Source organism: Sceloporus undulatus, chromosome 1, assembly GCF_019175285.1.
Source record: "Sceloporus undulatus isolate JIND9_A2432 ecotype Alabama chromosome 1, SceUnd_v1.1, whole genome shotgun sequence".
Lineage (NCBI taxonomy): Eukaryota > Metazoa > Chordata > Lepidosauria > Squamata > Phrynosomatidae > Sceloporus > Sceloporus undulatus.
Genome location: NC_056522.1, coordinates 83,793,873 through 83,821,649, shown reverse-complemented (window position 1 = coordinate 83,821,649; position 27,777 = coordinate 83,793,873). Strand labels below are relative to the sequence as shown.

General features: G+C 39.7%; 2 protein-coding genes across 4 annotated transcripts in view; both read right to left on the bottom strand.

The window, feature by feature from the left end:
* Window positions 1-5,092: 5,092 nt before the first annotated feature.
* FBXO5 (F-box protein 5) lies at window positions 5,093-10,009 on the bottom strand. Its single transcript, XM_042479122.1, has 4 exons — window positions 9,366-10,009; window positions 7,772-7,862; window positions 6,286-6,474; window positions 5,093-5,989 (listed from the first exon to the last, which is right to left on the bottom strand). Exons 1-4 carry the CDS (start codon window positions 10,007-10,009, stop codon window positions 5,738-5,740), a joined length of 1,176 nt encoding a protein of 391 aa, XP_042335056.1. The 3' UTR covers window positions 5,093-5,737.
* A 7,556-nt stretch (window positions 10,010-17,565) lies between these two features.
* MTRF1L (mitochondrial translation release factor 1 like) overlaps window positions 17,566-27,777 on the bottom strand; it is a 13,300-nt gene continuing 3,088 nt past the window's right edge. For 2 of the 3 annotated variants that reach the window (XM_042479134.1, XM_042479150.1), the window contains 5 exons: window positions 24,479-24,662; window positions 23,787-23,950; window positions 23,454-23,571; window positions 22,390-22,526; window positions 17,566-20,968 (listed from right to left, as the gene is read on the bottom strand). In XM_042479134.1, the coding sequence (XP_042335068.1) occupies window positions 20,753-20,968; window positions 22,390-22,526; window positions 23,454-23,571; window positions 23,787-23,950; window positions 24,479-24,662 (819 nt within the window). In that variant the 3' untranslated portion in view covers window positions 17,566-20,752. The remainder of the gene's footprint in view (window positions 20,969-22,389; window positions 22,527-23,453; window positions 23,572-23,786; window positions 23,951-24,478; window positions 24,663-27,777) is intronic. The other variant, XM_042479143.1, reaches the window with a different exon arrangement.

The following is a 27,777-nucleotide window of genomic DNA, read 5'->3' as shown; positions in this document are numbered from 1 at the left end:
TTTGCTGACTGAACTATTAATTGATATCACAGCTGAAGCTGAGATCTAAATCAGAAACTTCTAAACTGTAATGCATGTTACTAGGCACTACATCATACTAGATCTCAGTGAGAAAAGAGAAAATAATTATCAGCCTGTGGCAGGCATGCATATAATTGCAATGGAAAAGTAAATGGTCAGTGGTGTTTGCCTGCATCCCTTTAAAATGCTGAAGTGATGGTGTGATTGTGGTGAGATTCAATGGGAAAAGAAAGGAGAGGCCCCAGGTTGTTTTTTTTAAATACATTTTATTTTATTTTAAGTTTTAAAAGATTTTGATTTTTTTTTAAAAAATAATATTTTTTAAAAATAATAATATTTTTTAATTCTTTTAAATTTTTCTTTTAAAACATCACAACTTATCAGATTTTCACTAACTGCATGAAACAATGTAAATGTAAATATATTTAAGTTGTGTGTATGATATTGTAAAATGCCACAGCTATAGCCATTATATTCAGGGATATACTGGACTTCCCATTGATGAGTAACATTAGTACGAAAAAATATTACTAAGGATTCCGTATGGTGTGGTATGGAGGAGACTATTGGGGGTTGACATCATGAGTTACTGCACCAGGTGCTGCCAACCCTAGTGATACCTCTGGGCATCACTTTTTTTATATGTTGGATTTCATTTGCTGGTTTGGGCTGTGGGAGTGTCCTTTGTCGTTGTTTTCATTTCATGTTATAGTATTTTTCTTAAGCACCTTAAATGTCAAGGAAATGCATGACACAAATACATTTTTCTACGTCTATCACAAATTTCTACAAGTTGACTCTCTCCCAATTTTCTTTCGACATTCTTTTTTGAATAGTAACCATCTTTCCCAAAAAGTGTTAGATGATTTGTCTGCAAGGATGAGTGTGATCCACAGTGTGATCCACAAGGCTTTTACACCAGTGTACTGTTCCTCTTCCAGTCCACCTAAAGCAGCTATGCTTGGAGGCTTCCTGTCCTACTTTGGGTGGGAGAAAGCAAGTGGGTTGAAGACATGCCACTCCATAATTTATCCTTCTTCTTTGTTGTGTGCTTCACAAATGGTTGAACAAGTTACCCAACATACTAGGTGGTAATGCTTCACTTAGTCCTAATCTCAGCCACCATGAAAGGGAGGTATGACGTTTTTGGTTGATTGTCTGACTCCTGGCTATTCAAACTATTCTTTCCCACCACTGAAATGTATTCTTATACATAAATATTTATATTTTATCACCTGTCAATTTATGGTGACCCCATTAATTGCAAAGGTTTTCTTAGGTAAGGAATAGTTGGCAGTTCCTTCAATATAGTCTATGGAAACTGGTATTCCTTGGTGGTCACTATCCAAGTACTAACCAGGATGACTGTATGTCACTTCCAAGATCGGACAGGATCTGGTGCCTTTGTGGTATTTAGGTCCCCCATAGAAGCTAGTAGCTAATACTAATTAAAATCAATGATAAAACACAGTAACATTTCAAAAGAGGAAAACAACAACTATATTAAAATATATGTAACCCAGGAAAAAAAATCAGATAAAACCTTTGTATACAAAAGTGTCTGCCTAAACACTGAGAGACTCCTGAGGAAACACTGAACCTCTTGAGGAAAGAAATTGTGTAATTCTGCACTTTCTCTGTCAACCGTAGTTCTGTCAGTTTTCTTAAACTGTGGGTTTAACTGTTTTGTTTTGTTTTTAAATGCTCCAAGCTCTGGCAGTGCTGTCTGGTCAAATAAAATGAAAAATCTAAAATGAAAATATAGAATCAAGAATAAAGTCATTGGCCCAGATCCAATTGTTATTCTCTATTAGAGTTGTTTGGTCAATGGCATTTGTGTGTGTGTGAGTGTATGTACAAATATCTCTGGCCAGAATTCTACATACACTATTTTTCTAACTACCTTAGCTGCATGGCTAAGTAGTGTCTTCCAGCCTGACCGCCCCTCCTCCTGACTTTCTGGGAGCTACAGGGGTCTGTTCTTCTGTCCATTAGGATGTAGCAGACTGACCTTTCCGCACATCCCACCATTTGGCAACAGAAGCAAGATCTGCCTTGCAACTCCTCCTTGCACCAGAGATTGCTTGTGGGAGGCAGTGGAAAATGTCAGTCTGCTGTGTCTCACTCAACAGGACAACAGGGCCATGTTGCTTCCAGCAGCTGCTGCACACTAAGGGGCTGTACAGACTGGCAAAAAAACACCAGCATTGAGGTGGAGTGGGGGCATGACGACTGCATGCTGCCTGCCCTGACTCCATCCCCAAAGTGGTGTCACGGTGCTTGCCCACCCACCCAGCTGGTGTCACGTTTCTGCAGCAGTGTTTACACACACTGAGTCTAAAGAAATGTGGAAAAGGGGCTGCAAGGGTGGCTTTTTTCCACCCCCAAAAGGAGTGGCATTTTGCCAGTTTTGGGGGGGTCTGAAAAAATGCCAGATTGGGACCATGGTGTGAGTTGCCATAGCCCTGATCAGGCGAGGAAAGGGGCGTAGAGCTGCTCCTTTAGGGCTGTTTTCAGCCTAAGTAATGACTGGGAAATTTTTATGATCTCCAATTCCCTATGTTATTGAATATGTAGGGATCATGAATATTAAACTTGACTTGGAATTTACAACTGGATTTAGCCAATTCAAGGATATCCAGGATGCCCTTTTCTTCTCATTATCCTCTTTTTAAAACTCAACCATCAACCAACATCCAAAACGTTTTGGGGGTCTTTTTTAGAATTTTGTAGAATTACGAAGCAGTTTTTAAAAAATCAAGACAATAGTAACCAAAACAATATAATTCAAAGAAGGATGGCAGTAGCAGTGAGATCTTAAGAACTTATAGATATGTATGGTAATGATTCAATCAGGTAGTGTATAAGGGTCACAAACAAAGTTGTGGATTGGTCCTTAAGAGAAAGCTGTCATGCTAACCAGTTCACATCAGTGAAGGCTATTTTTGCCTAATCATCTTCTGTAATGCTACAGCACCATCATGTGGTGTTTTTACTTTAGAGCAAGTGTCAATTGTGCAGTAATTCATTTCACCAAAATCATTGCTAAATATTGGCTCAAGAGCATTACCACCTGAAGAATTGAATTAAACATATTAGTTCAAACTAAATTGCCAATTCATTTGCAATATGTCATTTTTAGCACTGTTCATGTATCGTCGTGTCATCAAGTGCTTAAATGAGCATCCTTATTTTTATAAACATTTAGCACATCAAAACTCCATTCGCCACAGGCATGAAATAAACTTGTAAAATATTGAATTAGCTTTTTTTTGTTAGAGAAGTTGATTTTGAAATTAATTAATATTTATTATGTTTTTCTTCCCCACCAATTTCTATATGTTATTTTTTCTTATAGTACCAATCGGCAGGTTAGATGTTGCTTTGTCATTTGCCATCAAGTTGACTTATGGTGATCTTAGGGATAAGAAACCCCCAAAATCACGTCAACTATCCTGTTCAAGTCTGCCTTCCTTGATTGAATCAATGAACCTGTAGTGAGGTCTCCTCCTTCTGCTACCTTCTACTTTATCCAGTAGATATGAATGAAATTTAATACGGTCAGTGACCAATACAAAAACACAACAGCAAGGAAATACCTCAGACGAGGGTTACCACTTCCTGGGAAGAGTAATACTATACATCAAATGTTATCAATAATTCAAAACCTAGATAATACTTTATCCAGCATTATCATCTTTTCCAATGTGCTGTCATTTCATAAGTCCAAAGTATGACAGTCTCAGTTTAGTCATCTTTGCTTATAGTGAGAGTTCTGCACTTGATCTGCTCCTAAACCTATGATGAGATCTTGCTACATCTACATAAAAATTAAAACGGCAAAAAGCCTTGTAGTACCCTAAAAGCTAATGTATTTTATTTGGCAGTCTTTTGTGTATTACAGTCCGATTCATGAGATGCATGGTATGGTTATACACGTTTGGGTGGAACTGAATCCATCATCTATGGCCACACACTATATTACTACATTTGTTCAGATTCACTGGGGAGCCTCACAACTTAAGGATTTCTATCAGACATTGCAGAGAAATCTGTTAGCAAAGTTCTTGGGCATTATTTCTTTAACAGAAAATTTGATACCAGAGGTAGAAAAAACAAGGGGACAGCATCTGAGCGTGGTGTTTAGATGCCACATGTTCTGACACCACTCCAACATCAGAAAGCTGCATGGTTGACCACACGTGCGGCAGTTTCATGGCATTTACACGTGCTGCACTCTAAACCCTGACGGTAGCAAGGGCACCTTTTTTCCACGACCAAAGAGTGGCATTTTGCCACTTCTTTTTGGGGTGGAAAAACACCAGATTGGGGCCACGGCATGTGGTTGCCGCGGCCCCAATCTGGCGCTCAAAGGGGCGGTGTCATCTGCTTTGGCTCTAACTCCCCATTGACATTAGTAAAAATGTCTTCAATAAGTCCTGAGGACTATTTTCAAGCTGTGATAACCTCATCTCATTTGCACTCTTCCTGATCTTACTGGCAATTTTGTGAGTTCCTTCAAGTCATCTGTCAAAATATGGCAACCCTGTGAATTTCATAGGGTTTTCTTAGGCAAGGAATACTCAAGAGGTGTTTTTGCCAGTTCCTTCCTCCGAAATTTAGCCTACAGCACCTGGGATTTGCTGGCTGTCTTCCATCCAAGTACTAACCAGGGCTAACCCTACTTAGCACCCAAGAACAGAGAGAAACTGGTGTCTTTAGGGTATTTGGGCTCACTGACAACTTCATCCCTTACAAATTCTTAAACATAAAGAAACTAAAGTGAGCATATGGGCGCAGTGAAATTCCACTTTTTCATGGCCTTCCACACATACTATAGTACTTTGGCCTGAGGAAACCCACATGCTTCCTTGTGGAGTTAGCATCCCCTCCTAATCTTCACAAGAGGTCCATCTTATAAATTATCTGGAAGCCTTCCAAGGGCCAGATTAGTGTACAGGATGCAAATACCCATCTCAAATAAGGAGCAGTGTCCATGCAGAAACAAATCCGACCTAGGTTTTTCGCATTTTATAATACACAAACTACTATCGGGGTATTATTTAGAAAGTTAAATTTATTTTTCAGCATAAAGAGACAGACAAATATTTAAGTATTTACAAATATATACACTTTTGAGACAGGATCTGAAGACAAGGAAGGAGTAGCTAAGCCATCAGGAAATGAAATATGGGCACGATGACAGTATTGTTCCAGCAATTGTTGACATCAGGGACATGGATGAAAAACAGTCACATTCAATGCTTAGGACACAATCAGATGAAACTAAAATAGTGTATTAGTACACAGTAAAAATACATGTGATATCCATTGTTTATTGTGGCTTTCAATATGAAAACTTCTGAAGGCTTAAGTAAAGAAGGCATGAAGTATACATAAATAAATTCTCAAGCTTTAAAATTTATTTTACCCTCTCTCTCTTAATAAAAACCAACTGTCAGTCTCCTTATCAAAATGACAAGCTAGCTTGATAACCACTCTTTCCATAACTAAAAAAAAAAGTTTAAAATTCTGAATATTTTTTTAAAAGGGCAAATCAAAGCATATAAAAAGTTATTCCCTTTAATTTAATTTCCCTAAAAATTAACATTTGAAACCCCCCCCCCCAAACTTTGTTAAAATGAACCAGTACATTCATATTCACTCTTCTTGGTCTACAAAACAATACAATGACTAACCACAATTTATGTCCCAATTATAGTCTTCGCAAATTCTGTTTACTTTTTTTAGTACCAGGAAGGGATCCTAGTTTGGAGGATGGTTTCACAGGTTTCCCACTTGCACAGTCCTTGGCACTGTGATAGCTGCATAAGCATTTTGTACAGAAGTCAAAACCACAGCCTTCACGGATGCACGTTGCCCTTTGGAGATGGGACTCATACTTTGCAGGAGAGCCACAGCGATGACAGGCTTTCAGGCTTTCAGTGTTTTTCAAAGTCTTCGCAAACTGTTCAGGGGGAAAATTACATTTATTCTTGGATCAAAATGAGGTCTAATGGAAGTCAGAAACCATGTTTGGCAGTGATCTGCCAATGTATAATGAATTTAAAGTGTCACCTACTTTGAATACCAGTGCTCAATGTGAAAGCACATCATGACAAGCATTTAAAAATGGTGCTCCCAAAATCTAGTTTGACAGAATTTAACAACTGAAATTTGATACAAGATCATTGTACCTGAAATTGCTACCAATAATGTGACAGTATCCCAACTGCACCAATCAGAAATTGAAGTATACATTACCTCAGAAAACAGGGTGTGATGACTGAAAGAGGAAGAGCTCTGGTTACTTTGGTTGTTTGCTTTCATTCTTGAACTTTTTTTCAAAAAGATGCTTGGTGCACTTGCCAGTTTCTGAATATGACTAAATACTTCCCGGTGAAGAACATATTGTCTTGTATCCAACAGTTTGGAGGATGCAGCATTGTTACTCTGGTAGGAAAAATAAGGTTTTTATTAAGAGATTCTCTGTTCAGATAATTCAAGATACATTATATTAATACAGTAATCCCTTGCTATCTGTGGGGGATCCATTCTGGACCCCCCTGTGGATAGCAAAAAACGTGGAACCCAAGTCCCGTTATTTTCAATGTATTCTCATGCACACAGTTACAGGCACTTGTGTGCGTTGAAAAAGCAGGGGCTTGCCGTCCAAGAAAGCTCAGATCTGTGGATGGCAAGCCCGCAGTTGATGCAAGGGTGCTGTATGTCATCATTTGCTAGTCTACTTGCTTGAGCCATCTCTCTAACATATCTTAACTTACTTATATTTAGATAGAACAGATGAATTGGGGAATTAATCCTCTAGCAGATATATGTGAGGAGAGGGGTATCTACAGAGGTCCTCCTCTGTTTAGTGGTGCTTACTCCCAGATAAGCACACGTATGATTGTATTTCTCCAAAATAAACAGCCTTAATTTTTATACAAAGTTGCGAATGTAAGGATAGACATGAACTATTGTATATACTCGAATATAACCTCAACTACAAGTCAAGGGCAAGGTTTTTTTTATGGATTTTGGTATCAAAACTATGGATTTTGATATGACCTGTAAATAAGTCAAGGGTAAAACTTAGGAGCATGTAACAAAGGATGTAAAGACAAAACAATGGCAAAGAACTTACAAAAATTCCAGCAAGCATAACTGTTTCTGCTTAAGGCTGGCTGGATGAGCAGGGATTAAATCATGGCTGTACAAGGTCAGGGAAGTGACCAGGCACAGGTGGGAAAATGAGAAAATCCCCATATGTCAAAAAGGATGAAAAGGCAAAGCAAAAATGGCAACTGTGTTAGCAGCAATTATAGCTTTTAACTTTAACATGATACTTGACTTACACATGAGTATATCCAATAATTTTAGCCATCTGCAAAGTATTAAAGAATAGGAGGTGCATCAACATACTGTGTACTCTTCTCTTATGAGGGCAGCAACACCATATAGGTTGCAACTTCAATCTCACTGTTGTATGTGAGTACAGTATATATAGGGATCATCAGTCTCTTAGAGTTGCAGAAGACCACAAACAGAAAGTAGTTATAAGTCTTGTGAAAGCTTGTGGTCTAAGAAAAAATGAACAAGCTTCCCTTAAAACTTGTTTTATAGATCACATGGCTGCAAACACACATTTGATTTTTTTTACAACCTATTCATGTTGCTGTGATACAATACCAGCATTAAAAAACTGGATTTAGGTCTCCCATGTATAGGGGAAACTACATATACTTACCAAAGTGAATTTTAGTGCTTTGTTATACATCTGTAAAGCCCACTTGTCATCCTCTAGAATTTTCTTCCAGGTTGTGCTTACTTTAGCCACACTGTTGTGAAAAAAAACACCAATTATATTCAAAGGGTAACATCAGATCATTTGCTTATGACAACAGGTCCACTGCACAGAAAAGAACATAATCTTACTGGTACTTTCAAAGAACTATTTATAGATTCCCTTTAGATATGTCAATAAAACAAAACAGTGTGGACTAAATTATGTACAGTGCTCCCTCGGGTTACGAAATTAATTCGTTCCGCCGCGGCGTTCATAACCCGATGCATTTCGCAAGTCGAAAAGGGCTTTCCGTTAGCGCTGGCAAGCCGCGCGTTTGAATTTCGCGCCGAAAAAAAAATTCGTAACCCGAAAAAACCTTCGTATCCCGGAACAGTTTTTTCCAATGGAACTTTTTCGTATCCCGGAAATTTCGTAACGTGATCAATTCGTATCCCGGGGTACCACTGTATAATCCTTCTTGTGCCCTCTACTTAAGGGAGCTCTGGTGGCTCAGTGGCTATATTCCAGTACTGTATTACAGACACAAGGTTGTGAGTTTGATCCCAGGCAGGACTCCAAGGTCCACTCAGCCTTCCATCCTTCCATAAGTTAGTAAAATGAGTACCAAGATTGTTGGGGGCAATTGGCTTACACAATATAAACTGCTTAGGGAGTGCTAGCTCACTGATAAGCGGTATAGAAACGTACTTGATATTGCAGCTCAATACATCTTTCATTCTTTAAAATAAGGAATGAAGTAGTTTCAAAAGTGTCTCCTTTACGCTTACTACAAAATTGAAATTAGATTATTCTAAGCGTTTTTGAAATCCTCTCTAGGATTTTGGCATTGCTTGCAAATGTATGGGAGAATACCGTGAGTAAAAAAAGAAAAAACGAATCTGCAGTTCTTGAGATAGGCTTGCAATTCCTCATATCAAGTAAGTGAACAAGCATTGTTATTGTTATGTGTCTTCAAGTTATTTCCGACTTATGGCAATGCTAAGGCAAACCTATCATGGGGTTTTCTTGGCAAGATTTGTCTTTCTCTTCCTCCAAGGCTGACAGTGTGAATTGTTCAAGGTCACCCAGTGAGTTTCCACGGCTGAACAGGAATTAGCCCTGGTCTCCATTGCTGTAGTCTAAAGCTGAAACCTCTACACCGTACTGACTTCCACTTATGAATAAAGTCCAAAAATACAGCTTGATTTTCCTCATGCATTATTTTTACATGAGGGAATCTAACGCTTTAAACATGAGCCTGAAGAAGCCTTTATAATTAATAAACCATAGTCTATGGTCCAAAACACGTTGCAGAAATAATCCATTATGAGATCGCTTTAACTACCCTGGCACAGTGCTAGAGAATCCTGGGCATTGTAATTTATTGTGGCACTAGATCTCTCTGACAGAGAAGGCTAAGTGTCTCACAAAACTACAGTTCCCAGAATTCCCTAACATTGAGCCAAGGCAGTTTAATCAGTCTCCAACTGGATTATTTGTGCTGTGTGTTCTGAACCTGTTTACTTTTCTAAGAATGAACATAAACTTTACTCACTTTATCAAGTCCATGTAATCAAGATGTCTCAAGATATTTGCTAACAAATGTCTGAACTTCCTATGGAATAATTCACCAAGAATGTCCAAGCTATCTAATCCCATGTTCTTGCCAATTAGATTTGTGAAGTCCACACTTTGCCTGGAAACCATCTTATCTAAGACTAGAGCCCATGACTTGGGATTTCTTCTACTAGTTTTTTTCAGAGTTGAGCAGACAAGTTCATGAAAATGGAGGACTGGTAACAAATTCTTTCTTCTACTGAAACTGTGGTTTGGTGTATCACTAATATTTCCTGCCAATAGTATACTGTCCTCGTGTTCAGTGGGCTCATGGTGATTGCCCAACAAAGAAGAGTATCCACTGTCCTCGTGTCCAATGTCCGCCTCATTGGCACTCACATCATGCTTCCTTGATACTTGTTGGTTTTCTTTGTTATGTACTGGCTTTTCTCCACTTCTGCTGCAGACAGTTTTGGGACTTCCATGGTGCAGGTCACTATGCAAAAGTCTCTCCTTAGTACAATCTTTACAAAACTCATCATAATCAGCAGTGCAGAGCCCTTCCGATTTGGTCTCTATTCCAGCTGGTTTTAATGGTGAAAGTTGACAGTGAACATGGTAACAATTAACATCACTTTTCATTTTCAGTGGTTAGGGTGGAGTTTCAATTTTCTGATTTGCAATCTAAAAGAAAATAAAAATAAGATGTTAGTAAGTAACTTAGCATTGAGTACAGTGATTACCAGAGAAAACAAATAACTATTTAACTACTGTATTTGTGTTTTTTTCTTCTCCCTATAGTTTCTCCCTATTTAGAATTAGACCCTGGAACTTTATTAAAGGGTGGTATATAAACATTTTAAAAAACCATACAAATTGTTTTAAAAATACAAACTTGCGTTGCATACATATGATCTGGCATAAATTGCCAAGTTAGAGTTTTTACTAGTGTAGATACAAGACACACCAAATTATTGTTGTAAAGATAGTTTTCAAGACAGAAGGATCAACTGATTAAGTTTCAAAGTGACACTAAATATGGCAGATTTACCAATGTATCATGTTAGATGAACGTGAATTAATGTTCCTGTACTGCAATACTCTGTTTAGTAGTTTACAAATCATCATTATTAGAGGTTTGTAAACTGAGGCTGTTGTAGTATAAGGATGCCGTAGTGGGAGATTTCCTGTACTGGTTATAAATGAGGTCCCTTCCAACTCTATGATCAAACCATGGGAAATTGGCCTCCATCTTCTCCAACTTGGAAGTTCCTCTGGAAAGAGCTGTTCCACGCCCCTAAAAGTTATCAAAGGCAACTATCACAGGGCTTTCTTGGCAAGTTTCACCAGAAGGGGCTTGTCATTGCTATCCTCTAAGGCTGAGGGAGTGTGACTTGCCCAAAGTCACCCAATGGGTTTGCATGGCCAAGGCAGGATTCAAACCCTGGTCTCTAGAGTCATAGTCTAATGCTCAACCATGAGACCATGCTGGAATCTAGCAGTGGCCAATTAAGCTGGTCTGCCTTGAGTTACACTGGGTAAAATCTATCCTCTTTCCCACAAAACTAATTTACAAGGTCCCCAAAGGAAGAAACTGACAAAACTACTACAGTACTAGGTATTCCTTGCTTAAGAGAGCCCAGTGATACACGTGGCTTGAAGAAACTAATTCTGGAGGCCAAGGTTTGATTCCTGACTCAGCCATGAAACTCACTGGGTGACCTTGGGCAAGTCACATGTTCTCAGCCTCAAGAAAAGGCAATGGCAAACCCCCTTTGAACCAATCTTAGAAAACCTCAATTCTTTTATCTTAAAGATAAACAACAAAAAATTCCCTACCCCCAAAATTAAAGTGTTCAAAAAGAAAGTTGGATTTTTTTGTGAAAGGCCAGCTTCAGCCCAAATATGGTAAATCTGCCATATTTACTGCCACATTGAAACTTATTAAGTTATTCCTTCTAACTTGAAAACTATCTTCAGGTCAGTATTTTCACAAGTCTTGTATTTATGTAGGATAAAAAACTTAGCAATGATTCCAACCCAGGTAATGATCACCCCTTAATGGGCAAACCATGTGCTCAGATAGACAGGTTTATTAAGCCTCTCTGCTCCAGCCAGCAACGTGGCTCCTGGTGGTGGATCTCAAGCAGCACAAGAAAAGAGGAAATCCCACAAACCATCTGCTATAAATGGCGGAAGAGCAGAGGCTCCTGCAAAACAGCACCACTGCCTCAGTACAAATAGTATCGCTCTCTCCCTAGCCATCCCCATATAACAAATATATGGGTTGTAGCTGTGGGGGAGATACTGCTACTACTACAAACACACCATATACTACACCTATATATATACACATATACGCACACACATACAGAAAGAGAGAGAGAGATGGAGGGAGGGAGAAACACCACCCTCTCTCTCTCTCTCTATATATATATATATATATATATAGATGGGGATGGGTAACCAGAGAATGTATACCACACACAAATGCATACAGTATATATGAGAAACGGGTGGATGGGTTGGTGGGTGAGAGATCCTATTAATCCCATATATATGGAGAGAGAGAGAGAATGTATGCTCTCTATACCTATCTATATATGGGGATAGGTGGCTTGGTGGGGGAGAGATCCTATTAACCCCAGAGAGAGAGATATCCTGGTGTTTATATATATATTCATATTCTCTCTCTTTCTCTGGGGTTAATAGAATCTCTCCCGACCAAGCCATTCATCTCTACACACACATACAGAGAGAGCATATATTCTCTCTCTATCTCTATATGGAGTTAGTAGGATCTCTCATCCACCAATTCATTACACACACACACACATACACACACACAGAGAAGGTGGGTGGGTACGTGGGGGAGCATCCTATTAACCATATGTGTGTGTGTGTGTGTGTATAATATATACAGATTATATGTCTCCCTGCAAGTGTATCCCCCCCCTCCTCTCTCTCTATATGTATATATACACACATGCACACACACACTTAAGGTGCCCTTTTCAAAAGAAGCGCGGGAGAGAAGGGAGGGAGGAAGGGGACAGGCAGAGAAGCCCGCGCATTTGCCACCAGGCCACACAGACAGACAGACAGACGGACGGACGGGGGGAGAGAACATTTAAAAAAACTACCGTAACACATGCCTGTCTTGGGTAAGCATTAAAACTCGACCAAGCTCTCTCCCCGCCTGGATCAGCCAGTGAGGGGCCAAAGAGGACCCCCTTCTTCCTCACATACAATAAGCTCAGGAGAAAGAGGGAACCCACAACCTGACAGAGACATACACACAATTCGTGGGGACCCCATTGGTGGTGGTTTACACACAATCCACCCCAATATATATCCAACACAATTCGTGGGGATCCCACCTAATACATGCACATAATACATTTCTGGGGACTCCCCTCCAAAAACACACAACTCCCTCCCCAATATATATATATATATATATGCACAATTCAGGACAATTGGTGGCCCCCTACAAACACACAATTGAGCACAACCCCCCCCTTACCCATCCTTAAAAATGTCATTACAAGGAAAGAGGGGGAACCCCTCAAAGCCTTTCTTTTGGGGGGGGGGATATTGGGAGGCTTCACCCCCAAATACACATACACACACTGCTGTCCTTCCTTCCCTCCCTTCCCCTCTCCTTCCTTCGGGCGGGAGAGCAGAGCAGCAAGGCTTTCTCCCGCCGGCGGGACAGGCGTCCAGCCTCACCTTCCCGCTGCCGCCAAAGGGCTTCCCTTTACTTACAATAATAAAAAATAGTACAATAAACGGGGGGAGGGACTCCCTTGAGATTCCCCTGCACTTTCCCTCCAAAAACCCCCACAACGTTTTCTTGGCGCCCCCAAAACCTTGCTCACAGGAGACCCTCCTCTCCAGATACCTGGAAGCACTGCGGGTGGGTCGGTCGGTCGTTCTTATCTGCCCCGGCTTCTTCCTCTCCTTTTTTCCCCTCCCGCCTCCCAACGTGGTTCCAGACCGACTGCCACCAGTCCCTCTTTCTCCCTTCCCTCTGGAAGAGGGAAAAAACCCTTTTTTGAATTTGGTATCCAAAACCCAGGCGCCCAATTGGAGGGAGATGTTAAAACCCCTCGGCCAATGGGTAAAGAGACAGAGGGGCGGCGGCCAATGAGGGCTCGCGGGGGCGTGGCTGCCGTTGAGGAAGGTGGCTGCCGGCCTTCCCCTCTTTCCTTTCCTTGCCGCCCTCCCATCCTCCTCGAGGGCAGAGAAATTTAAAAGGGCGAGTGGGAGGGGCAAGCTTGTCTCGCGAGCCTCATCCTCGGAGGAGACGTGTTTCGTTGGAACGCGCGGGAGGCGCTGAGGGAAGGGGCCGCGCGCTGTCCCTCGCTTTCCCTCATTCTATTGGACCGGAGCGCTGAATGGTGCCTCCTCGCGCCCTTCCGCTAGAGGGCGCGCGCTCCCTCTTCTTATTCACCTCAGCTTTTCTGTGCTGAGTTTAGAGAATCATAGAGCTGGAAGAAACCAGAAGGGTCATCCAGTCCAACCCCATTCGGCCATGCAGCAACTCTCAATCAAAACACTCCCTAGATGGCCATCCAGCCTCCGTTTGAAGACCTCCAGGGAAGGAGACCACGACACTCAGAGGGAGTTTGTTCCATTGTCGAACAGCCCTTACTGTCAGGAGGTTCCTCCTAATGTTGAGGTGGAATCTCTTTTCCTGGAGCTTGCATCCATTGCTCCGGGTCCTAGTCTTGCTCCCTCTTCAACATGACATCCCTTCAAGTATTTAAACAGAGCGATCATATCACCTCTTAACCTTCTCTTCTCCAGGCTAAACATCCCCAGCTCCCTGAGTCTTTCCTCATAGGACATGGTTTCCAGACCCTTCACCATTTTAGTCGCCCTCCTTTGGACACATGGCTCCAGTTTCTCAACATCCTTTTGGAATTGTGGTGCCCAGACCTGGACACAATATTCCAGGTGGGGCCTGACCAAAGCAGAAAAGACTGGCACTATTACATCTCTTGATCTAGACACTATACAGTACTTCTACTGATGCAGGGAAGGAAGAAACCATGCCCTATTGTCAGTGGTCCCCAAACTGTGCCCTTTGAGAGATTTTTGGACTCCAGCTCCAAGAAGCCTCAGCCATTTTGGCCAATAGTCTAGGATTCTGGGAGCTGAAGTACGAAAAAATCCCTTAAAGAGCACAGTTTGGTGAACCTCTGCCCTCTATGAAGAGTGGCTGAGGGAGCTGGGTATGTTTAGACTTGGGGCGGGGAGGAGGAAGGAGAAGGGGTGTCATGATAGCCCTGTTTAAATATTTGAAGGGATGCATGGTGACCACATCTCACAGCAAAGGAGGACAACAAGCAGAATGTAGGACGTCAAAGAATGATGCAGGAACATGACCAAAAGCTGGACAAAACACTCAACAGGAATGTAAACTATGCTTTGATTGAGAGTTCCTGCATGGCAGAATGGGGTTGGACTGGATGTCCCTTGTGGTCTCTTTCAACTCTATGATTCTATGACATTGACAATTCTTAGGTCCAACTGACACTGCAGAAATAATCCAGTTTCAGACCTGCCCTGGCTCAATGCTATGGTTTGTGAGGCATTTAGCCTTCTGTCAGAGAGTTCTGGTGCCGCAATAAACTACAATTCCCAGGATTCCTGAGCACTGAGACAAGACAGTTAATGGGGTCTCACACTGGATTGTTTTTTCAATGTAAAGTGGACCAATGTCGTGTTCTAAATTCAGGGCATTTTGGAATTCCTCCTGGACAGAAGTTGAAATGGAGGGCAGGTCCTAGAAAAGGAGAGTGTCAGATCATCCTTGAAGGGGTGTCATATTGAGGATGGAGCAAGCTTGTTTTGCTGTTCCAGAGAATAGGACCTGGAATAATGGATTCATACTACAGGAAAAGAGATTCCACCTGAACATTATTATTATTAACTTTTATTTATAAGTTTGTCAATTTTATTTATTTATAAAAGTTATTTATACATTAGGACGATCTTGCTGACATTATGCGCTGTTTGACAGTGGAATATGCTGCCTCAGAGGGTGGTGGAGTCTCCTTCTTTGGATGTTTTTAAACAGAGACTGGCTGTGGCCATTTGTTGGGGGTTGGACTGGATGGCCCTTGCGCCTCTATGATTCTATGAAACCTTGCATCCCCTTGACCACTTAAACTGGGACACTGCAGGCAGAATCCCTTTTCCCCTGCCTGGTTTCACTCCAAGGTTCATGGTGGTTTTTTTTTTGGGGGGGGGAGGATTGTGAGTGTTAAATCCAATAGTTGAGCTGTGTTCTTGCTTGAAAAGAGATCCTAACTTGAACACACCTGTCAAATTAATCTATGTATAGTGATCATTGATCACTATGGCTGCATCTGCACTACAAAAACAATCCGGGTTGACACCACTTTTAACCATTATGATTTGTAGTTTGGTGGGGGACCAGAGCTCTGTGACACAAAACTAAATGGCTCTCAAAATAGCAGCCCAGCTGCTATTTTCTGTCTCCATGTACCTTACATAAACAGATTTATGAAGAATTCCATAGCACTGAGCCATGGTAGTCGTATCACTTTATTTCTGCAGTGGGGAGGCAGCCTATATTATCAACAGTAAAATTATAAAAATAAAAACAGGAAAAAAGACCATCAATTTTTTTTTTTTTAAAAAATGGCACTGAATAGAAATCATTCCACTTGTGAAATCATCAGAGAGAAAGGAAAAGAAAAAACCTTCAACCATAAAAGACCAGAGAACCAGTGTGATGAGATGGTTTGATGTTGGACTATGACTCAGGAATGATGTTTGATTCCTCACTCACCAATGGCAAGGCACTGGATGAGCTTGGGCAAGTCACTCTCTCTCAGCCTCAGGAAGGCAATGACAAATCTGCTCTAGACAAATCTTGCCAAGAAACCCCTGGAATTAGGTTGTCATAAGTCCAAAATGTCAAAGGAGCACACACAAAAGACCAACCTATCATGAATCTATGCTGCAATCCTACAGGGTCTTAATTAAAATAAATTCCACTGAAATGAGAGCTGTTTTCAGAGGTCTCTGCAATGAAGATCTGTGTCTTCTATACTTTTTACCCAAAGCAGTGTTGGCTAAAAACATGAAGCTTATACCAGCGTGTGGGCTTGAAGCCCAGCTGCCATTTTTTGTCTCCATGTAAATACCATATCATATGTTTCCAGGGGTGGCTGAATAAGATTAAGCCCAACTATTAAATAAGCATTGACTTATCACCAACGCATATGTACATTCCATTGATTCAATGGAAGACTAAATTCCTCTGGCAGAAACAAATCGTGGAGGGCATTAAAGATTTAAGAAATTTTATTTAGCACAAGATTTTGTAGACTACAAAACATTTCTTCACACAAACATTCTGCACTGGTGAGCTGATTAAAACATTCAGTGTGAGAAAAAGCCTTTGTGTCTATTCAGTACAAAGAAGATAACACTGGAACATCTTAATGAATTCTTATTCACCTCCTTTGCATTGGAATCTCGTTTTTAATGTTCTTTTGTTCAAGATGGAGCAGGATGTCCTGAGAGACAGGAGTGTTTTCTCCCTTAGGCTTCTACATGTATTGCTATTACTCATATCAGATATGCATTCTTTTTTTCTTTTTCACATACTGGCCTCTTTTTCCAAAGCAAAAGACAGTGGGGCACTTCTGGCAGCTAATGGCATATACACCATCAGAACAAGCTGCATGCACCATGGACTTGTGTGCCTTAAGTTATTAGGGCAGACCTAAGGCCAACTTTCAAGAGATTTAGCATGATTTATTCAGTGGAGGTTTGTGGTTGCCTTTCTCTAATTCTGAGACCTTGTGACTTTTCCAAAGTCACCTAGTATATTTCCATTCAAACACTCAAACCAATATACCACACTGGTTTTGACCATTTGGTGACTGTCAGTGGAAACTGCTAAGGTAATGATCATTTGAAAACCAGCAAGGTGTAATGGTTTGAGCACAGAGCTATGACTCTAGAGACCAGTATTTGAATCCCTTCTTAAGCATGGACACCTAGTGGATGATTTTGAGAAAGTCACACTTTCTTAGCCTTAAGAGGAAGGCAAAGGCAATCCCCTCGGATCAAATCTTGCCAAGGAAAGTCCACGAGTTTGCCTTACAGGCACCATAAATCAGAAACAACCCCAAGGTACACAACAACAAATGACCACTTTGTACATTTTAATTCTCTTTCATTCTACTGACTACAGTCCTCATGAATTTAACCATCGGAGCATATGTACTAATACAGTTGAGTATGTCCTCAACTGAGGAAATATTCCATGAATCTGAGAAAACAGATTACAGTCCACAAGATAACAACAAACGTTTTCATTTATAAGGCAAGATGACTTTGTTTCTGCCACAACTTGCATTAATTTCTGGAAGCAAATCTAAACCTGTTGTCCAAGGCTCCTTTCAGACTGACCGCCTACATACAGTGGATAGTGCTGTAGCAGATGATTCCACTTGCTACATTTATTAAAATATTATTTTCCCAGTACAGTTGGCCCTCTGTTTTTCCGGGGAATCTGTTCCGGACGCACACACACACACACTGCAAAAAGGGAGGCTCGTGCATATTCATGCCTGTGTGTGCAGGCTTGAATGGGGTGTGTGCTTGTGTACGCAGGGGTGCGCCCCATTAAGAATAGTGGAAGTCGCCCCTAAGAACTATTACTGAGATCTTAGCCATCTTTAGAATACACAAGGTAAGATTCAAACAAAGCTGCTGTAAAACAGGGACTCAGGATCTATTTAATGTTTCACAGCAAATGAACCAATTAAATAAATTATCACAAAATTGTTTTACACGAGTACATGATCTTCCTGTTAGTTTGTTAAATTATAATTTAAAGTTTGAACTCTTCCATTCTTCCAATAATTTCCACCTAGCACTGCTTTTGTCACATCCTGATAGTTTTCCACAGAACTCATCTGTTTAGCAGGAATGGAAACGTGGCTTTCATGTATTTTAGACTATAGCTCCCACAGCTCTTACCACTGGTCATGCTGACTGGGGCTTATGTAACTTGTAATCAAAACCATCTGGAGGACCTTAATTTTCTTCATGAAGTGCAGGATAAAAGTATTTTCATAGCATCTGTTTAGAAACATTTATCAACTTTGGGACATTCAAATGATACCATCAGCTTGGATCCAATCTTTACTTCCACTATGAGAAAAGGGCTTTTGCCAGTTCCTCTCCCCTACCTCCTTGCTGTGCACCTTCAAATGCATTTCTGACATGACAACCCTACCACAGGTGTTGTGTTTTTTTTTTTTTGCAAGGTTTGTTCAGAAGTGGTTTGCCACTGCCTTTCTCTGAGGCTGAGAGAGAGTGAGATGCCCACAGTCACTCATTGCATTTCCATGGCTGAGCATAGATTCACACCTTGATCTCCAGTCAAACACCAACGCTCAAACCACTATAACATGCTGGCTCCTTCCACCCTCTAGAAATCTCTGGAGAGATGTGTATCCCAGCTGGAACAATAGGAAAAGCCTGGGAATGACCCAGTATCTCCAAATCAATTGATTTCATTTGCCTTCAGATAGCAGGATAACAATTTCCCTTTGCAAACGTCAGCCATATTTGCCAGCCCATAGTTTTGTTGTGCCCCCCTAGTTGGGCAAATTAAAAGTTATCACCTTATATCTACCATCCCATGTTCTAACTTTGTCTCATTAAATATATATATATGCCAAGATCAATACAGAAATATTATGCATCTCTTAATGCCTTTATGAAAGAAACAACATTTGATTTAATGTGTTGTTTCTTGAAAACAGAGAGGCAGTTGCTTTCACTTCCCTTTTCTAAACATCGATTATTTGGAAGAGCCTCCCATATATTTATTGTCTGAAAGCTTATATTAAAAAAATATACATCTAAATATGAATAAATATTGTGGTACATTGTGAAAAACGTAAAATGCTCAAGTTGTGTACATAATCATGTTAGCAGCTATACAACTCAGTTTTTCTAAATAAATCACTAAACAAGAGTTTTCAAACTGTTGATAAAATTTTGTACAGCTCTTTGGATAGCTACTAAATACTGCAAGATGACTTCAGTCTAAAACACGGAGGATAAAGTCCTATTGTATCACACTCTTATGAATCAGTTATTATTCAAGGAGGAACAAAACAGAGTGGAGAATGAGTTAGGTACATTAACACAGCTGTCCTTAACATTTAGAAGTCTGCAGAATATTTCCATTTTAAGTTTTTGAACAGTAGGACACTTGAACTCTCACTTACTGATGGTGTAATATGTAAAATGAGAGTTCATATCTTAGGACTTTTTATTCTAAATCAGGCATGCATCTATAATCATACAAAGCTCTCATTTTTCCATATGTTTAAGTTAGGAGAGATCAGAGATTGTCTCTTTCTGCAGAATGTGTTTTAAAGGTGGTAACAAAACTCTGAATGTGTTCTCTGTATATGACAGACAGATGGGCTGGGAGAGAGGAAAAACAGCATATTATGAGGCAGACAAGTGTTTTTAGACAATATCATGGGTTACTGTATATAAAACTAATGCACATCAAGTAGAAATCCAAATGCATAACACTAAACTAACACTAAGATTATATTGCTTTCAACAGAGCATGAAAAAGCTTTTTATAGATGCAAACAGTGCTACAAAGATATTTTATCTGTCAGCATGCTAGACCTTAAAACCCATTAAAAACAACACTTTTACTCTGAATCTTTGGATTACATTATCAATAATGTAATAATTCAAAACATGCACTAACTTTGTTATAGCATGCATATGGGTGGAGCTGGACTTCTGCTCAGGGGACACTCTCCCTGATATATGGGAAAGGGTAAAATATGATTACCAATTTCTGCTTCCTCTTCAGTCCCTTTTGCTTTCTCAAAATTGGTTGTGTACAATCAGGAGACTACCCAGAACAGGGATGAGAGGATAGTAGGTAACAGCTCTTTCCACTTCTATCAGTAGCATCTCTTCACTACATGAATAGCCTTCTATAAACAGAAGGGGCTCTTTGATTCAGATACTGAAACCTAGATATGTTTTTAATTATAATACACACATAAAATTGGTGAGTTTTCAATTTTCTACCTGTCTTTGAAAAAAAGCAATGAGATTGCTAATTCAGAAGTGGAAACTACAATCATTCTAAAGCTTGTTAACTTGTTTAATACTCTGTAGTTGAAGCTGTGTTTTTCTTAAGAAAAAACTTTCCCCTTCAAATAGTGGTTTGGGGACTTTTTCACAGGCAGAGAAGGACTTCTAAATCAGATAGGCCCAAACACTACATTGTAGCAAAGGTGTTTGGATGCACTTCCATACCTGTTATGCAGGATAAAATGAAGATCACCTTAGCTTGGTTGGGTTGCTTTCTGAAATCACGTCTATTAGTGCTTCAAAATCAGCATATTCTCTCAGGGCCTCTATCATTTCATCTAGCAGTTCTTCCCCCAACATGAATTGTTCGATATGATGCACTGATCTGCTTATTCTGTGGTCAGTGACCCGATCCTGGGGGAAGTTGTAGGTTCTGATTTTCTCAGATCTTCCTTTGGTGCCAGTCTAAGCAGCAGCAGAAGAAAAAAAAACCATGATAACTCTTACTTTCCACACAATATGCAGGTTGAATGTTTAGGCACAACCATTTCCCCCTCACCCAAGAGAAGCTCATGTTCTTTTTCATGGAAATGGTTTAATACAATGAAGGTATACACAGCACTTAACAAAGTTCACATAAGCAAAACCAAGAAGCCACACTAAGTAGAAGGTACCACCTTCCTGTGTAGAACTTACAATCTAAAATGTTCAAGTAAAGAAAACAAACAGAAGAAAGAAATATGTCACAGGAGAGGCTTACAGACCTATTAATTATTCTTGCTATTAAAAAGAAGCTACTGTAAATGAAAGTCACATATGAAATTGCTATCTCCTTACATTTCTGCCCTGCTCTGGTCTCCTGGACACTAACTAGATTATTGTGCAAATAGAGATCAAATCTCTGAACATCCCTCCACACTCACCCCAGTACACCCTACACTTATAAAATTTGCAAGTCATGTAAATCAGTCCCTCAGGAATCCAAATCTGGTAAAACCCATCAAAAATACATTGTGAGGCTCCTGTCCTTCCATTTCCAATACAAAGATGACAATAATTTTACATCATTGTGATTCTGAGAAACCTATTTTCATCATGATAAGGGATCTTGTAGTATCTTTGATCATGATAAGGGATCTTGTAGTATCTTTGAGACTATCTGAAAGAAAGAAGCTGGTAGCATGAGCTTAGATGCATGCATCTGAGTAAGTAGGCTCAAGTTTACAAAAGCTCATGCTACCAGCTTCTTTCTTTCAGATAGTCTCAAATGTGTTGCAAGATCCCTTTGCATACTGATTTTCCAGACTGACATGGCTATGTCTTTGAATATTTTCCTCATGTGCTTTTGTTCTTCTATTTATCATTCCCAGCTTCACTTCATGTACCTGTTTTGTAGGTCTCAACACATACACCTGCTCCCAGTTTCATCATATGCTGCTCATGCTTTTCACTATGCTATATATAGTTGTCATTAGAAATGTGGTGCTGGAAAAGAGTTCTAGGATGACTGTGAACTATGAAAAAGCCAGAACGAATGGTCCTAGAACAAATCAAGTCTGAACCCTCTAGAAGCCAGGATGACTATATGAAGCTGTCATACTTTGGCCACATTGTGAGAATGGAAGACATGATTCGCTAGAAAAGGCTACTAGGTAAGATAGAAGGCAGTAAGAATGAGGAATACCGCATTCCTAATTGATAGACTCAATCAAGGAAGCTACAGCCCTGAATCTGCAAGATGACAGAGTGACTGGGATTTCTCTCAGTCATACTGTATGTTGAAGATGACTTGACAGCAGTTAACAACAACAACAGGTTGTTGTCACATTAGAATTCAAACTCATTTTTCAGTCATAAGAAATAATATTGGGAAAGAATAAAATTACTTGAATCTTTCTGGCAGTTTCTCTCTTCGTCAACTCTTCTTCAAGCTTCATACTATACAGCTTGGCACGAAGGATCTGCATAGCCTTTTCTTTATTTCTTATTTGAGACCTTTCTTGTTGACATTCAGATACCACACCTAGAGCAGGTACAAGGCAAAAATAAAAGGAATAGAGATAAGCAATGGTTAAAAACCAACAAAAAAATCAGGAACATATTGAGAAGCATTTAAGAAGCATGCTGGACAAATATATGACTTCAGTTGTGGGTGCTTAACTTGCATAGGATTGGAGCCTTAAAAAATGTTGTGGCTACAAGCCTTTATCAGTTCCCTCAGTGCAATCAGTACTGAAGTACAGGGCTGTACTATTAATTCTTTATACAGAAATATGAATGCTTCAGTTTTGCATGATACACAGACATTATACTTCTCTGGTGCTTTAAATTCTTATGTACATAACAACATTCATACTAACAGTATTTCACTCTTTCTGAAAGAGAAAATATTTTAGTGAAGCTCCCATTCTCCCTCTTCTTTATTTTCATTGGGGAAATAGCCCTGGGGGTGGAAGGAGCTTTCTTTCCTGGGTATTTTTTTCCCTGACTTTTGCACTGCTAATCACTTGGTTCTGTAGACATTCAAAGGTGGCCCAGCATTGTCACATAGAAAGATGTGGCCATGTTGTTTAAAGTGATTTTATTCTATGCCACCCTGAGATCACTGGATGTAGGATAATAAATAATAAATAAATATTAGCACATTTTGGCAGAAATGACTAAAGACCTTGTAAAACTGTAAATCCCAGGATTTCATAGGATGCAGCTATAACACTTAATAGTGGTGTTGAATTGCATTATTTCTACAGCAGAGATGTACCCTCAGGCAGCAGGATTCTCAAGTGATGTTTCTTTCTCATTTTTAATGGTGATTCTATTGATATCTGGGACCTCTGTGTATAAAAGCATTTGCCTCACTACTGAACAATACTCCCCTCATGAAACATTACAATATAGAGTCTTTAAGGGGAAAAAGATTTAAGTATAGGTGAAATAAAATGGAATTTACCTGTGGGAATATGGACTATACGTACAGCACTATCAGTGGTATTTACATGTTGACCACCAGCTCCACTGGCTCGTTTAGTTTCAATACGTAACTCTTTAGGATTAAGTGTCAGATTTATCTATAATTAGAAAGAAGCACACTTTGATTATTCTTTATATGCTGTAACAGCTCATTTAAGTTACCGATTGTTCTCAACTGAATAACATATTCACACTGAGCAATCATACACATTTTACAACACTCTGACACAATCAGCTTTCAACCTTTAAACTTGGTGAGGACATATCTGGACCAGAAAGTCTGAGCAGCAACTTCTGTTTAACAACATTATACCTCATTTGGTTGTGGTAATATTGCTACAGTCATTGTGCTGGTATGAATGCGGCCTTGCTTCTCTGTTTTAGGTACTCGCTGTACACGATGAACTCCTCCTTCAAACTTCATTTGCCTATATGCCTCAGGGCCTGCTATTGTGGCAGAGGCATGTCTCAATCCACCTTAAAAACAAAGGCAAGGGAAGACTCAAATAGCCACATGACACTTTTTTTTCATACTGATTGGTATAAAATGTAGACTTTCTCCATTCGATTTGTTGCAAAGTGTCCAGTCTTTAAAGTAACTATAATAGATTTGAACACTTTGCAACAATCACTTCAGTGAAAGGCTATCAATCAGTGCTACTCCACTGAGTAAGACACAAACTGCAAGCATACAGTTTTGGTGTCATTAAACTATAAACAGTCACAGGGCATGGCTAGGGTTTATCCACGCACTGTACAGAGAATATGGAGAGAACAGTCTATTATCAGAAAGCTATTTGCTTAAAGTTCAGTAGCATGGTGCTAGACAACAATAAGCAACAATATGAGAACAATCTTTCCATTCACAAGATGTTGCAACCATATCTCTCTTTAGTACCAGGGTACCAACAATCATAGTTGTAGGAAAAATGGTTTATCTGTAATGCCTGTATCTGACTAAGTGTCCTCTATCTTGACAAAGGAAGAGATGCTCAGGTTACCTACCTATATCACTGGAAGTATATTCCAAAATGTCAAAATTCCAGTTTTTATATACAGCATACTGTTGATACATATTAAACATCTCTGCAGTGAATAGCATTGCTTCTTTCCCTCCAACTCCAGCAGTCACTTCCATTATAAGATCACTTTCATCTGTTTCTTCTGAAGGAATCAAATGCAATACTATCTGCAAAATACAAAAATAATGCCCTATTATTTTTCTTTTTAAAAAAATACTTCACTTAATCCCATCCTATCCTATATCTTTCTGGAAAAGCTTATACAGCAATATAAATTAGCAAATAAATTGTTTGGTGTGTTTTAGCCATGCATTTTTCAATGCATTTTTGATATTTATATCTAAAGATATACAAAGTGAAATTCCCTATCTGTCTAGCATTTAAAGTAGATTTCATTCCATCATCTATCAGTCTTGGTGCTCCTAAATGTGTATTTTTTTGTTAATGTACTAATGACTGTACTGTCACATTCAATTCACAGATGGCTTAATGGTGGGAGAGAAGGGCACACTTTAAACCATCAGCTACAGAAGCATTTCCTATTTAAGTACAGAAACATCCACAAATATAATTAAAACAACCTGCAGCTGGTGTCAATTCAAAGTAGTTCTCAAAAGAGACCTTAAGGACCAAATCTATTATAGCTACTTTAAAGACTGGACACTTTGCAACAAATCGAATGGAGAAAGTCTACATTTTATACCAATCAGTATGAAAAAAGTAAACCCAGTTACCACATAGCAATTCCTATGTGGTGATGTTAAAGTTGAAAAAATACATGGACCTTCAATCTGTTCAATTTCTCTTCTCATACCATCACTGGACGTTCTTGGCAGTGGCATCAGTGCGCTATGTCCTTTAGAAAGCCACTCTCCATACTGGGGCAAGGAAGCATATTTTCATACTTTCAGTTATAATTTATCCCCTTTGCTTCAGTAGGCCCTGTAGTTTACAACCATGCCTTCAGAACTAACTCATGAAATACAGGTATACCTCAGTTAATGAGGCAGATGTGTTTCTGGAAATTCCTTCTTTAACAGGAAATATGATACCAGAGGCAGAAATAATATTGATTGAACAGGGATAGGTTCCTACACCATAAAAAAGAAGAGCAATTCTAACACGTTTCAGCAATTATTATAACAAGATGTATGTCAGAAATGAAACAAGCAGGTCACTATATAAACAATCAATTTTACAAAAACTTAAACTGATATATATCCCCAATGTGATTGTATAAAAGAAATAAACATTTCTCAGGGGCTAAACAGATGTGGCTAAGGAGTGGCCTGCCGCTTCCTCTTTGCTAGCTGGATTGGGGCTGAGGCAACCGCACGCCATGCCCCTAAACCAGTTGATTCCCAGCGCAAAAAGAAACAGCAGAAGGCCACTCCTTTTGATGCTGGGAAAAGGGTGCCCTTGCCCCAGTGGTGGGTTGTTGTTTGTTTGTTTGTTTGTTTTGGCATTTCTTCAGCGCAGCGTGTGCAAATGCTGTGCTGCAGAAACACTGCAACACTTCCTGCTGTGTGGTCAGGCGTGTGGTGTGACAGCACTCTGAGGGTGGAGTTGAGGCGTGTGGTGTGCAGTCTCCATGCCCCCACTCCACCCCAACGCTGGCTCATAGGGCTGGTCTGTACAGCCTCTTAATTTTCTAAAAAAATGATCAAGGATTTCTCCCTCCCTGATCACAACTGTCAATTTATCAATTTCAGCAAGTTACACTGTCTTCATCAGCCAATTTTCTCCTGTTGGAGTAACATTTTCCTTCAGTCTCTGAGAATAACAATTCTTGCCACTATTAGCATATTCTCGATTTGACCATACAACATTCTAAATAAAAAAGTCTCTGGTTTCAGCTGTATTTTAATTTTAAAAATGTCTTCCAATATTTTATGAATCAAAGTCTAATACTTCTAAGCTTTATCACATGTCCACCCCATTTTAAAATGTAAATTCTTTGAAGCTTCTAGACACCACTCAAAAGTATCTTTCTGTATGCACTGAGGGGGTATTTCTTTCTTTCTTTCTTTCTTTTGGTAGTCTCCATTTTTCTAATGATTTCCCATTTGGTGGCCAAACTTCTAAACTTAAGCTTTTTTAAAAACAGTCTGAGCTGGGGTGATCTGGTCAGACAGTCATATCTGCTCTCCCCTTTTCTCTCTGCATTGCTGTTCATGCATGCTCAATGAGATATTTCAAAGGCAGTTGCTATTCACTCTGTCTGTTGTAAGCAGGCATAGACAGCTACGGTAGGATGAGCTAGAGCAGGGGTTCCAAATCTTTTGGATTCGCGGAGTGCTTTTTAGAATCAGTTTCTATGGCAGAGCCCCTAAGAGGCTACCCCAGGGGTAGGCAACCTGCGGCCCGCGGGCCGGATGCGGCCCGGCGAGGCCTTGGGACCGGCCCCAGCCTGGTCCTGCCACCGATTGCCGCCAGGGCCTTTGGGGGCAATTGTCTATAGAAGCCTCAGAAACATGCATTTATATTAACATTTTTTAAAACATCAGCAAATTTTTTCACGTGTCCTCCATTTTTTTAAAAAAAAGTGTCTTCCATTTGAAAATGTTGTCCTACATTTGTCCTGGTTTATTTATATATTTAATTTTTTAAAAAAAATTTTAATTATTTATTTTTTGGCTTCGGCCCCCCAGTTGTCTGAGGGACAGCAACCCGGCCCCCGGCTCAATAAGGTTGCCTACCCCTGGGCTACCCTATGTTCACAAGTTTTTTTCACTTTCTGTTTCTTATTCTTTAATTTCATTCAATTTTTATTTCTTTCACTTTCCTGCAGCGGCTGTGGAGCATCTGGGAAGTGGAAGTGGAGCCCTAAGGGCTCCCTAGAATACAGGTTGGGAACCCCTAAGCTAGAGTATTCCATTCTTTCACAGCTCAAGATTTAGTGCATTGTTTAATGCAGACAAATTGCTCAATTCTGACACCAAAACATCTATATTTCTACAGCTTTCCATTACCTCACAGTGCATACATTGCTGAAAGACTTCTAGCTAAAGAGAGAGCAAGAAAGAAAAGTTGAGGTCTGGGTGAAGATAAAGACTTTATTAAAAAAAAAAAAGGGGGGGGGCTTCTTTATTAGAGGCTTTGTTAGTTGAGGTATGCCTGTAATGTAATAGTATTAGGAATTGTATGTGACAAAAGGGAAAGAAAATATGTGGGGAGGGTATTTTATATTCCAATTGACTGGCAGTAGTATATAAAATAGGCTTAAAATTAAATAATAATAATAATAATAATAATAATAATAATAATAATAATAATAATAAT

Bases quoted from the DNA above. Each gene is read 5' to 3' on its own strand.
- FBXO5 (XM_042479122.1), bottom strand. From the start codon at position 10,009: ATGAAAAGTGATGTTAATTGTTACCATGTTCACTGTCAACTTTCACCA. The intron at 7,863-9,365 runs GTGAGTAAAGTT...TTTTCACAACAG, and splicing joins GATTACATGGACTTGATAAA to TGTGGCTAAAGTAAGCACAA. The intron at 6,475-7,771 runs GTAAGTATATGT...TTTTCCTACCAG, and splicing joins AAGCACTAAAATTCACTTTG to AGTAACAATGCTGCATCCTC.